This window comes from Notamacropus eugenii, chromosome 2, assembly GCF_028372415.1.
Source record: "Notamacropus eugenii isolate mMacEug1 chromosome 2, mMacEug1.pri_v2, whole genome shotgun sequence".
NCBI lineage: Eukaryota > Metazoa > Chordata > Mammalia > Diprotodontia > Macropodidae > Notamacropus > Notamacropus eugenii.
Genome location: NC_092873.1, coordinates 413,900,656 through 413,914,109, shown reverse-complemented (window position 1 = coordinate 413,914,109; position 13,454 = coordinate 413,900,656). Strand labels below are relative to the sequence as shown.

At 38.0% G+C, this 13,454-nt stretch overlaps 1 protein-coding gene across 1 annotated transcript; it reads left to right on the top strand.

Moving 5' to 3' along the window:
* The first annotated feature begins 6,435 nt into the window (after positions 1-6,435).
* FAM177B (family with sequence similarity 177 member B) lies at positions 6,436-12,789 on the top strand. Its single transcript, XM_072647760.1, has 5 exons — positions 6,436-6,573; positions 8,573-8,740; positions 9,702-9,768; positions 12,209-12,306; positions 12,652-12,789. Exons 1-5 carry the CDS (start codon positions 6,547-6,549, stop codon positions 12,787-12,789), a joined length of 498 nt encoding a protein of 165 aa, XP_072503861.1. The 5' UTR covers positions 6,436-6,546.
* The last annotated feature ends 665 nt before the right edge of the window (positions 12,790-13,454 follow it).

The window sequence follows — 13,454 nt, the reverse complement described above, 5'->3', positions numbered from 1 at the left end:
TCCGTCTTCTGCCCTTACCCTAGGGAACTTCAGCATACATATTAATGCTCCCTGGAACACCTTAATCTCCTCATGCAATCTCTTCAAATCCAATGACCTGTTTGTCAGTTAACAAGCATTTATTAAGCACCTGCTATGTACCAGGTACTATACTAAATGGTGGGGATACAAGAAAAGGCATTCTTGTTCTCAAGGAGCTCACTTTCTAATGGGGAAAACAACATGCTAGCAACTATATTTGAACAATACTAAGCAGACTGGAGGTAAGCTGTGAGTGGTCAATAGCATTAAATGGGACCAGGAAAGGCTTATTGTACAAGGTGGAATTTTAACTGAATTGAGAACTCTTCCACTACACACTTTAGCTATTACACACATCAATGGTCATCCCTTGGATTTCACCATTACTTAGAAATGTTTCACTAACATGAAGTAAAAATTGGCATTCCTCAATTTATAATATGTAATACGTATACATGTATATATGTAAATATACATATGTGTATATATACATATACGTGTAAAATAACGTGTCATCTTGCTCCCTAAACTTTATCAGTCCTTTTTCAGTTTTCATCCTTGACTTCTTTGCAGTATTTGAGACTGCTAACCACCCTCTTCTCTAAGTTTCTGTAACACTGCTCTCTTGGCTGTCCTATACCTTACCACCATTTTATATCATACCCTCTAACTGAGGTGTACCCCAAGGCCCTGTCCTGTATACTTGTAGGCCTTATCAGCTCTTGTAAGTTTACTTAGCCTCTCTGTGTAGATGACTCACAGATTGATATATCCAGCCACAGCTTCTCTCTTTAGCATCACCAGCTACCTATTGGACATTTCAAACTGGATGTGTCCCATAGACATCTCAAATTGAACATGTCCAAAACAGAACTCATTAAATTTCCTTCCCAAGTCAGCCTTTCTACTGAATTTCCATATTTGTCAAATTCACCACTATCCTTCAAGTCTCCCAAGCTTATAACCTCATAATTTCTCGCTTTTCCTCATCTGCCAGCCAATAGACAATAGCTACTATGAACTGAATTGGGTGACGTCTAATCAGTTGCCAGATCTTAACATTTTCTACCTCCATAATATCTGTTTTATCCACTCCTCATTACTCATCCTCCCACCACCTTAGTTTTCTTGCCCCCGTCACCTTTGCTATTGTAATGACCACCTTAACTGGGCTCTCTGTCTCAAGTCTTCTTTCTCCAATCCAACCTACAAGCTATTGCCAAAGTGATTTTCCTTAAGCACAAATATTTCAAACTTTACTCAATAAAACTTCAGCTATTACCTTTCAGATCAAATATAAACTCCTTGATTTAGCTTTTAATGCCCTTCAAAACCTGGCCCCAACCTGTTTTTTCAACCTCATATGCTACTTTCCACACTCTACAATCCAACTAAACTGTCTGTCTCTGCTCTTCACATGTTTGGGTGTTTCAGTCGTGTATGACTCTGACCCCATTTGGGGTTTTCTTGGCAAAGATACAGGAGTGGTTTGCCATTTCCTTCTCCAGCTCACTTTGCAGTTGAGGAAACTGAGGCAGTCAGGATTAAATGACTTGCCTGAGGTCACACAGCTAGTAAGTGTCCGAGGTTAGATTTGAACTTAAGAACATGAATCTTCCTGAGTTTCAGCACTCTCCACCGCACCGCCTAGCTGCTGCTTGACACAGAGTAGTTGCTTAATAAATGCTTGTCAATTGAGACTAAGTCTCCTTTACTCTTTAAAATAATTTTACCTTGTCTCCTACCAACAGCAATGGAATCGATTTTTTAGGCTTTTCCTTGAGTAGAATAATGTATACCCATGTTATGATTCCATTGATTTGATGTCTCCAGCCTTCTTGATTTTCATACATCAGTTGCTGCATTCCAGTCATTTTATGCATTGACATGAAAACTGAAACTACTAGGATCGTGGGATCTAGAGCAGGAAGGAACCACAGATGTTATGTGGTCCATCTAATGTCTTCCCCTCCTTTCTCAGACCTTTCCTTGAAACTAGATTAGGAATAAGGAGTACTGAATTAAAGAATTAGCAACTCTGGGATTAATTAGATCACTTTTCTGAACTTCATTGTCCTTATCAATCAAGTATCTTTCTAAGTACCTACTATGTGCCAGGTATTGTGCTAGCTGCTATGTATACTAATCCAAATAATGAAACAATTCCCTTTATTGGTCTTCCTGCTTCCAAGCAATCCCCTCTCCAATCCATCCACCCAGCTGCAAAATTAATGTACCTAAAATGTAGTACTGACCATATCACTCTCTTCAAGTGTCTTTTGTAGCTTTCAGTTGAGGGTCTGCTAGGTGACACAACAAATAGAGTGTTGAGACTGAATTCAGGAACATTCAACTTCATGAGTTCAAAGTTAGCCTCAGATACTTAGTAGTTGTGTGACCCTGTGTTTGCCTCAGCTGCCTCATCTATAAAATGAGCTGGAGAAGGAAATGGGAAACCACTCCAGTATCTTTGCAAAGAAAACCCCAAATGGGGTCATAAAGAGTTGAACACAGCAACAATTGCCACTGTCAAAATGACAGCATTTTAGCACTTAAAACTTTCCACAATTTAACATTAATCTACTTTTCCAGATTAATTTCATATGTCCACAGTAGGAGCTTATTACCCTTTCATGCTTTTATGTTTTTATGTTCCAGGCCATGTCATTTCTTAGCTGTTCCCAAGTTCAAGTCACCAGGACCAGATAAACTGCATCCAAGGGTATTAAAAGAACTGGCAGGCATGGATGTTGAGAAAGGGAGAAGCCCCTTGGGGTTGAAAAGGGGCACAAATGTTCAATATTCAATAAAGGAAAATAGCACTCTCTATCAGATTTCAACCCATGAAATAGTAAGAACTAAATGAATGAAAAATGTCTTTTGTCTAGTCCAAAGGATTCAGTTTAATGCATTTAATGCATACATCAGTTTTTGAATCTGGTATAGGCACTGTCAAGACAGTGAGCTGGGCACAGAACTCAACTAAGAGAAAGCAGGATAGATTGCATTTGGGAAATTATGTCAGTAATTCCAACAATCTCAAGAGTAAAAGTCCATCTTTTTAACACTAATTTTCTCCTGGTGATAATGTGAATCCTGTGATGCCATAATCTCTTTAAATTCAAGGTTGCATGTGACTCCAAGGGCACTGTAAGTGTTGAAGGTGAATGACCATTTAGTTCTGTTTCATGGATTGAAATCTGATAGAAACTGTTGTTTTCTTAGATATTTCTCTTAAGTAATCAAAGATCTCATTAAGGCCTTATAATATTTTGGGATTTAGTGCACTCAGCACAAAGTCATCTGCAAATTGGACTATTTGAATGCAATCACCGTTTCTTGGATATGTGGCTTCCATCTGTATCCAGCATAGGACAACTTCCTTGACAAACAAATTCCTTTGGTGAGCACACAGGACATCATTTTATAATAATAGCTCTCTCTTCTTCTTCTTTTTCTTCTTCTTCTTCTTCTCCTTCTCCTTCTTCTACCTCTTTCTATTAAAGAAATTTATAATTGGAGAAGGAAATGAAATTAGTTACGTAGGAAAAAAATAACTGAGTAGAGGTGACAAAGTCCTTCACAGATAGGATCATATATTTGGAACTTAAAAAGGTCTTTGAGGCCAGCTCATCCAATCCCCTGCATTCTACAGTTGAGAAAACTGAGACTCAGAGAGTTTAAATTACTTTTTCCTCTTAATGCAGCTAGTGTCAGAAGTAGGATTTGAAACCCAGTCTTCCTAATTCCAAGTCTAGTTCTCTATCAGTTCTGCCAAGTGACAGACAAATAGACAGCAAAGTGCTACTCTGGTCCCTATGAGATATGAAAATTAAAAATCTAACAAAAGACTTTCAGTCCATAGGCTAAATATTAAAAAGAGATCGTATAAGATGGATGGCTTCAGAGCTGCACCAGAGGAGGGAATAGTTACATTGATGAGATCATAGATCCTATGAAGCATTACTCTTTGGATTAACCATGAAACTCACTAAATTGATAACCTCTCTAATGAAAGCACGATCTGTTTAAATTAGACACTTGGAAGATAATAATTAAAGAGAATATATTGTCTGGAGACCCTTAAAACATTCATTGTAAAGGTGAACCCAAAATTTTACCTAAAAGCACACCCCAAAGCAGCCCAGAGAATGACGTTTAGTCTTCTATCCACATCTAGCTACTAGATTTAGGGGCAGCTAGGTGGTGCAGTGGATAGAGCAGGAGTCAGGAGAACCTGAGTTCAAATCTCACCTCAGACACTTGACACTCACTAGCTGTGTGACCTTGGGCAAGTCACTTAACCCTAATTGCCTTATCCTGGGTCCTCTCCAGTCATCCTGATGAATATCTGGCCACTAGATTCAGATGGCTCTGGAGGAGTAATGAGGCTGGTGACCTTCACAGCCTTCCCTCACTCAAAACGAAGTTAAGTGCAAGTCACATCATTATTTCTCTGATGGCATGGTCTTCTTCAGCACTGAAGGATAAACACACACACTGGATTTACAACTCTATTTACAAAATATTTCAAATTCTTTGAAATGAGAATATTTCAAAAGCAATAATGTTAAGTTTTCAGACCCCTTAATAATTTGGCAAATGGTAACAAGTGCAGAACTTTTTTGGATAAAAATGTAAGTCACATGACACGTGGGAAATTCACCGTAGTAAGAACTTTCCTATACAATCTATTTCTTGTACTGCGTAACAGTTGTGCTCTGGTACATTCCCAAGGGGCCCATTAGGTGGCAGGAGAACATTTAACATAGTTTAAATACAAAACAAATTCTGAGATTCTCATGTTTCTTTCCACTCCCTTCAAATCCCTTAATTTAATTTTTAAACAACAATAAACATTCTTTCCCCCCCCCCCCCCATTAGGGACTGAAAAATGACTTGGTTATTCAGTGATAGTTTTTCCTTAACCAATCAATGGTACTACTGTATACCATCTTTAATAATATAATAATAGCTTTATTATCAGAACTGGAAATGTATATAGCAGGAGTTGGATTAGAGTAAACCTATAAAGTACTGAACCTGCATCCTAGGCACTTTCAGGGAAATAATTTAGCACTGAAGGACTTAGACACTTTGGAATGATGAGGCATCCCTTTTATTATCCACTGAGCAAGAAAAGGCACTAACTGAGTGTATCTTTGAAAGGCAGTGACTCTCTCTTCTCGTTTTTAGGTTGTATCAAGACTGAGTCAGTGTCTAGAAGAGTGGGGAGAAGAATGATGCTCCCTTTTTTTTCTTGCTCTCAACTTCTCTGATACCAACTCCAACATGACAACTGCCCACTTTGAGGCACCTAGAGCAGGTGGTCCACTAGGCAAGCTGAGCCTGGGTCTTGGGATCTCTGGCTGCCTTTTCCATTTGATATTTCCTTTTTGATCATTGTTGATCAATCAAGGATCCAGAAATGAATGTGTTTGACTTTGGAGAAAGTTGTGTAAGTTAGAAAGATCCTAGGCACCTTAATCAAAGTTGACTTACTTACAGGAGGATTTTCTGCATTAAGGACACTGATGATGGGCGAACAATCCCTGACCCTACTTTCCAAAAGACAGACTTGGAGGGGATCTGGACCTGCAGAACCAATGTGAACTAAGAAATATAGATTTATTTTGCAAAATGCTTTATGAGTTGACAGTTATACATATTAACTTCCCAGGAGAGTATAACAGTAGTTATGTTCTGGCTGCTTGTTTAAATTTCCCCCCCTTACTTTGGAGAAATCCTAGACATAAGCCAAACCTAAAGTATAAGTAATTTTCCCTAAGGTGCCAGGGAGGGAGTGTAAAAAATCAAAGAGAATGAGAAAAGGAGTCTAAGTCTTTTTACTGGAGCCAGGCTCCTCCAGAACTGAATCTGGTATGTTAGGGACAATATTCTATAGCATATGCAGGTATCCAGAGGTGAGACAGGTCTCTTAATTGAGAGGGCACAGTGTCCCCAGCCCTTTGCACCTAGAAGTAGTTGTAATTGTTAGATGTGAATGGCTTGATATAATAAAAACTGGCTTGGAAATGGTCTTGGGAAGCATGCACTGACTGCATTGGAACTTTAGGATTTCAATCTTAACTCAGACCTTGTACTTTTAAATGTTTTTTGACAGAGCTATTCACTTATGTATCTATCTTACAGGATAATAAGAATAATAGAAGAGTTACCTTGAAAGTTTTAACTTTCAACATTATTATATCCATTTACAAGTCTCTTTCAGTTCCAATTACTCCTAGTTAACCGATAGGAAATGGGGGTAAAAAAAAAGGAATGTTGAATGTTTAAACAGGGGGAAAAAAAGGAGTGTTTACTGTTTAAACAGAAGACCTGCCTGTAACTCAAACAGATCTAACCTTTTAATATGCATGCATGAGAGGAAAAAGTTCCACGTCAGAGCACATTTAATCCTGCAACATGAACTGAGTCTAGTTTATTTCATGTCATCTACTCCAAAAGCAAGGTCCAGCTCCAAAATATTCTAGCCTACAATACTAAACATGACTTCGTGAAAAAATGGAAAATGCCAGAGAGATATTGCAGGTGAGTTGCTTTTAAAGAGTTTGTGGTACTTTCAAAAAATGAACATATTTATATAGTTATTTCTTGGATGGGTCTGGTTGTGACTTTATTAATTTATAGTAGATAAATTTCTGCACTGTTTTCTCATTTTTGTCGTTGACTTGGATAAATGAATAGGTGGCATACTTACTGAATTATAGAAGACAAAGCTTCAAGGAATAGCTAATGAGCTTGACGCCAGAGCACAGGAACTGGAAATAAAGGGACTTGAGTTTTGGCCCTTTTTTTCTGACTTTGTGACATTGAGCAAGTCACAACCTCTCTGAGACTCAAGAGAAACTGAGGTTTAGCTGTATAATGGGAGAAATAATCCCCTGCCTACATAATGGAATTGATCAAAGAATCAATGATAATTATAATATTATTATATTATGATGATAACATAATCATAAATAATAACAAAATATCTCAGAAGCTATGAAGCATCATCAAAATGCAATGTTTATTATTAATCAGTGACATTTTGCATTTTGTGAGTGCTAAATATCATCAAAGCAAATTTTTTAAAATTTGACTGACTTTCTATGATAAAAATTGTAGGCCAATTCCCACCATTCACCACAACACACATACATACAAATTCCTGCTCAAATTTCTTCTGTCAGCTTTATGATCCTTTAATGCCCATTGAAATAGGGTAGGAAATATCATGCATGTTCTCATTCTAACAGTTCCAAAGGAACTTTAAGACCAGGGTGAGGTATGCAGTTGTGTGCTGGTAAATATTTAAGAACCAGCTCAAAGGGAAAAATATATATTGTTTAATATATATTATTAACATTCCTTTTTTTTTTTAAAATCACTTTCTTAAGTAAGTCCAGAAATCAACAAAACAATGAATCAAGCCCTGATTTGTAGTTTGAACTGTAAATGCTCACAATGGTCATTTTAAAACTGGCCCAAACCAGTCTGAGCTGGCTTCAGAGAGAAAGAAAGAGAGAAGGAGAGAGAGAGAGAGAAAACAGGATAGGCAGAGAAGTGAGAGAAAAGGGAGACACAGAGAGAGAAAGAGACAGAGAGAAGGGGATAGACAGAGTGACAGAAAAAAGGGAATGAGATAAAAGGGAGGAAGGAGAGAGAGAGACAGAGAAAGAAAGACACAGAGAGAAAGAGAAGAGTGAGAGAAAAGGGAGACAGAGAGACAGGGACAGAGAGAGACAGAGTGAGACAGAGACAGAGAGAGGCAGAGAAGGGGATAGACAGAGAGAAAAGGGAATAAGAAAAAAGAAGGAAGGGGTGACAGAGAGAGACAGAGAGAGAGAGAGGAGAGAACAGGATAGAGAGAAGAGTGAGACAAAAGGGAGACACAGAGAGACAGAGAGACAAAAGGGAATAAGAAAAAAGGGAGGAAGTTTTGTTAAGCTTTTAACAAAGACTTGTGAAAATGGCATAAACTCAATGCTACAAAAGGAACAGGACTTAGTTCATCAGGAAGTGGGAAATTTATTAGGCACCTATTATGTGTCAGACTCTGTGCTAAGTACTTTATAAACATGATCTCATTTGAATGGATCTGATTGTGTGGTGTCCACGTAGTCCTAAAACCTGTGACATATTATTTGCTACCGAGTCTTAAAAGTGTAATGGCTACAAAGAAAAGAGACCACTCTTCATCAAAGATTCATTTTGAAATTAATGAAAGGAAAGAAGAGGCCCTTAAAGGATTGCTTGGGTGGCCCAGAATAACCACTTACCTCCTTCTGACTCTTCCATTTTATAGCAGAACTGAACTTAACTCTCCTTGGAATTGACGGAACCATACTACACAATCAAGTAATGCATGTCTTTAGCTTTTTTGGCTAGACTTGTCTTGCACTGATATTTACGAAGAGCCTGTTGGTACATGGCACTGAGTTAAATACCTCTTATCGTTGGTCTGAGTAGATAAATTTAACAGGATTCTGACATCTCTTCACTTTGTCTGTTGTCATTGTTTGTGGTTGTTTCTCTTATGGGGAAGGAGGATGGTTTCCAAAAGTCAGAACTGGAGAAGAGAGAAACTACCAAAAGATCTACCCCTAAAAGGATAATCCACTTTGCAAATGGCGACACTATGCATGAATATAGCACAGAAGAAGAAGAGGAAGACGAGGAAGAAGAATTAAAGAACTCTTCAACACTTGCTATTGTAAGTTGAGTATATCCATATGGGTCATAGGTAAAGGGAAAGTAGCCATTTGCCAAACCATTAAGAGGAGTTAGCCAGAAAAGAATTCTACTAAGAATATTGGGTTTTTGATAGCACATTATATAGTTTGTAAATTGCTTTGTCTATATTATCTCATTTTATCTTCACATCAACTCTGTGAGGTAAGCAGTGTTACACCCATTTTATAGATTAGGAAATTAGAGTTCAGAAAGTGAAATAACTTGCCCCTCATCACATTGTTTGTAAGTGTGAAAGGCAGGATTTGAACTTAGTTCTCTCCTGATTTATCACTCCACCAGAATAGCTCACATAAGACTTTGCTCTGATGTTCTGACTTTTAATCTAGGATCCATGGACTAGATTTCAAGGGATCTGCCTGAATGAGAATAAATTACAGCTTTATTTTTGCTAAACTCTAATTGAAATGTGTCATTTCCTTCAATAATTTAAAAATATTATTCTGAGAAAGGTTACACCAGTTTCATCAGTCTGCAAAGAGGTGCATGACACACAGAAAGTTAATCCCTGCCTAATGAGTGGAGCACTGAGTTGTAGGGGAAGGCATGATATTAAAAGCTATTTTTTTAAAAAAAGTATCAATGAAACATCTAAAAATAAAATGAGTGGAGTTGTACTACAAAAATCTCTATCGCCTAGATTCATTTCTCTGTGTCTTTGAGCAAGATCATTTAGTCATGTGCAGGTGCTTAGTTTTCTTATCTGTAAAATGGTAAGTGAAAGCAGCTCACTATGAAATACCCCTGGTTATAGAAAGGCACTAGGACGTAGGAGAAGGAGCGAAGATTAAGCAAAGCTGAATTCAAATCCTACATGTTTTTTAGTTATTGTGGTATAGCACTTTGAAATCTCTACGTGAAACAGTTGTCTGCCATCCTCAGGCCTTTCTGTTAATCGTTGTTACAACTTTGTTACTTTTCAGTCTAAACTTCCATGGGGGCCATACTTCAGATTTTGGGCTGTGCGAATGACAAGTGCTACATTTTCCAGTAAGTGTCTTCATTTTAGCTCTTCAAGATGAGAATTTTTCTCTTTTTGACATATACCAAATTGTGACAAAATAACCCATAACTTGATCATTACTTGGTGTTGTTTTTCCCCTAAAAACGATCACAATCAGTAAGCTTCAGTTGGATTTGCCTTCAAAATATGGAATGGGGGGGAGAGTGAGAAAAGAGGAGAAAAGAGGAGAGAGACAGACAGACAGAGAGACAGAGACCGAGATACAGAGATACAGAGACAGGAGAGAGAATGTGTGTGTGTGTGTGTGTGTGTGTGTGGTAGAGGGAGAGAGAGAGAAGTTTCTTTAGAAAATCTGAAAGTGAAATAAAACACTTCTCACTTTCACTTAAAAATTTCCACTGTGCATTTATTTATTTGTTACGTTTCTGCTGTTTGGCTAGATATCACTTTACTGGTAGGTATCAGTAACAGATGGAAGTGCAGCCCATCGCAATTCATGATCTAGTTAAATAAACAAAACACCTGCCATATAAAATACTACCAGGATCACCTGGTATGATTGTGTTATTCAGGAGAAGCTTTGATCCTAAAATTATAAAGTGAAACTGTTCTTTGGGAGTCCTAAAATTATTGTTCCATTTTGATAAACCTCAGTATCTCTTTTCTATTTTGCTTTCCTCTTAATTTAAACCTTGGACCTTAAGCTTATCAAAAATTAAAGGGGTAAGCAATCCTATCTTGCTGTTCTCCATCTTGATTGAGAACAGAGGGAGAGGAAAGTGACTTACTATTGCAAGGAAGAGTTAGGTTACACATATGAAGAGCTACTGAGTATTGTTAAGCACTAGAATGGATAATTGAGTAAAAAGGAGGAATTTTCTTCTCTGAAATTTTTTTTGGTAGCTAGGTTGATAGAACCTGGGTTTAGAATCAAGAAGATCTGAATTCAAATCCAACTTCAGACACTTACTGACTGTGTGATCCTGAGGAAGTCACTTAACCTCAATTTCCTCCTCTGTAAAATGGGGATAATAAGAGTAGCTACCTCCCAGGGATGTTGTAAGTATTAAATGAGATATCTGTAAAGTACTTAGCACAGTGCCTGGTACATGGCAGCCATTATATAAATGTTAGCTATTAGTTTGTTCTTTATTATTATAGTTATTATAGACTGTAAGCTGCTTTACAGGAAGGACTGTTTATTTTTTTTATATCTGTGTCCCTAGCGCCTAGCACACAGTAGGTGATTAATAAATGTTTGATAATTGACTATTCATTGAACAAAATATCTATCTATCTATAGATATCTGTATATCTATCAGATATATCTATCTGATCTTAGGTACTATGGAGTAGTGAAAAGAGATCTGGATTTGGAATCAGGAGACCTGGGTTTAATCCTGCCTCAGATTTTTACTAGCTATGTGGCCGTGGTCAGGTTACAGAGTCTCTCAAAGCCTCAGTTTTCTCATATGGACAATGAGGATAATAAGTAATTTACTACCTACTTCACAAGCTTGAAGCATAGGAAGTGCTGTGTAAGCCTTAAAATGCTACATAAATTTGTGTTATTATTAGATGTAATCTAACTATTCACATCCATAACATCTTTTTTTCCCCTTTTGGATGTAGTTACTGGTGAGGAGCTCCTTGCATCAGTGCAGAATGGCACCTGTTCTTCAGCATCTAGGATCATGTACGATCATAGATTTAAATCTGCATGGGACTTTTAACGCCATTTTACAGATGGGGAAATTGTGACTAAGTGAGTTGCCTAGGGTCACACAGCTTGTAAGTGTCAGCTTGTTGTTCAGTAGTATCTGATCCTTTGTGACCCCATTTGGGGTTTTCATGGCAAAGATACTGGAATGGGCTGCCATTTCCTTTCTCCCACTCATATTATAGATAAGGAAACTGAGAAAAACAGGGTGAAGTGACTTGCCCAGGGTCACACAGCTAGTAAGTGTTTGAGGCTGAATTTGAATTCACGGAGATGAATCTTCCTGACTCCAGGCCCAGTGCTCTATTCACTGCACGATTTAAATCCAGGTCTTCCTGACTCCAAGCCTAGCACTTTATTCCCTCTTTAAATGGAGTACTATTTTCACTTTTTTGGTTGTTTTTTCTTTCTCATGATTTTTCCCTTTTGTTCTGATTCTTCGTTCACAACATGACTAATATGGAAATATGTGTAAACATATTTTAAGTATAACCTTAAAAAAACAACCTAAATAGAGGAGGAATGAACCACATGACCTCTGAAGGATCCTTTGAGCCCTGAACACACTGGAATGACTATAGGATTAAGAACAGTTAAACCACACAAGTCCTTTCTAGAGAAGCATTTTTCTCTAGAGACTGGTTCATCTCTTGTATGTAGTTTCAGAGCCTCAGCCCCATACACTCAAAGCTTCCCTGCTTATGAATTCTGCTAACTCTACTGAGTTTGGTTCTGCTTTCTTGCAGCATGTGACTTCCTGGGTGGGAAGGTAGCCACTTTCTTTGGACTTGATGAACCCAAATATCAGTATTTGCTAAATGAATACTACAGAACTCAAAATCAGGTAGGCAACATCTTGATCAATAAGAAGCTTTGTTGATTCCAGTAAACCAGCAGGAATTTGGGGGCTTATCTTTTTCCCCCCACAATTTTCTAACCTTCCACAACAACTATATTTTTTTTCTCTCAATTCCTCTCACCACCATGGATAAATGAATATCTTTTCCCACTTCCTTTTCATTTTCCATTGAGGTAGATGGAGATCTAAGGGATTATAATTGGAAGCAAGGAAGGTGATGGGGAAGAATTTGAGAAATTATTATCTCACAAAGTCTTCAGAAGAGAGTCAGGAACCAAGGAGGAATGCAGTGCTGGATAGTAACTTTTCCTTTGTTTCATTACCTACCAGAAGAATGATAAGCCACCTGAAGAAGATGACTCAAAGGCCCAGTCAACAGAGGTTGCTGATGAAAAGCAGTGCTTGGATATCTATGGTAAACAGTATGGCACCAGTGAACAGAAGACTATGGTGGACTTTACCTCCTAGGGAACCTTGACAAATATGGGGAAAGTAGCAGAATCCAGTCCATGGCATGAAGGCAGCAGATTTCTTGATCATCAGTTGCCACAGCAACAGAACCCCAGGGAGTAACTACAAGCCTCTCAAATGACCTGAAGCCTTCTCTAGTTCCCATGATCAAATATCAGGCCATTATAGATTATAATCAGAGAAACATTTATGACCCTTTCAGGGATGGGGAGATAATGGGAGAAAGTAATGGCAACTCCAGTGGTGAGGTGGTCTTCTAAAACTTATTGTATGGGAAATGGGAAGGATTTTTCTGATGGTACTCTGGGACTCTGTTTAGATCATAGGATTATAAAATATCAGAGGGACTTCAGAGATTGCCTAATCCAAATTCCTCATTGTATAGCTAAGGAAATTGAGACCCAGGAAGCTTCACGGACCTAAGCAATGTCATGAAGCTAATTAACACCACACATGGGTAAGTGAAAGTAGATTATCTTGTCCAGGCCCTGCCTTAAATTTTTAATTCCATTCTCAGCTGAGGACCATGGGTTTTTCAAAACTCTCTGCGAAGGAAGGTGTATAAAATCCACTCCAAACTCAGATCCCTTCAGTTACTTTCCCAGCAGTTAAATGGGAGTGAATATATCCCCTAAGAATGTCTGTATTCAATCTATTGGTAT

Coding starts and splice junctions, on each gene's coding strand:
- FAM177B (XM_072647760.1), top strand. CDS start 6,547: ATGGAAAATGCCAGAGAGATATTGCAG. Junction 6,574..8,572: donor ATGCCAGAGAGATATTGCAG/GTGAGTTGCTTT, acceptor CTTATGGGGAAG/GAGGATGGTTTCCAAAAGTC. Junction 8,741..9,701: donor ACTCTTCAACACTTGCTATT/GTAAGTTGAGTA, acceptor GTTACTTTTCAG/TCTAAACTTCCATGGGGGCC.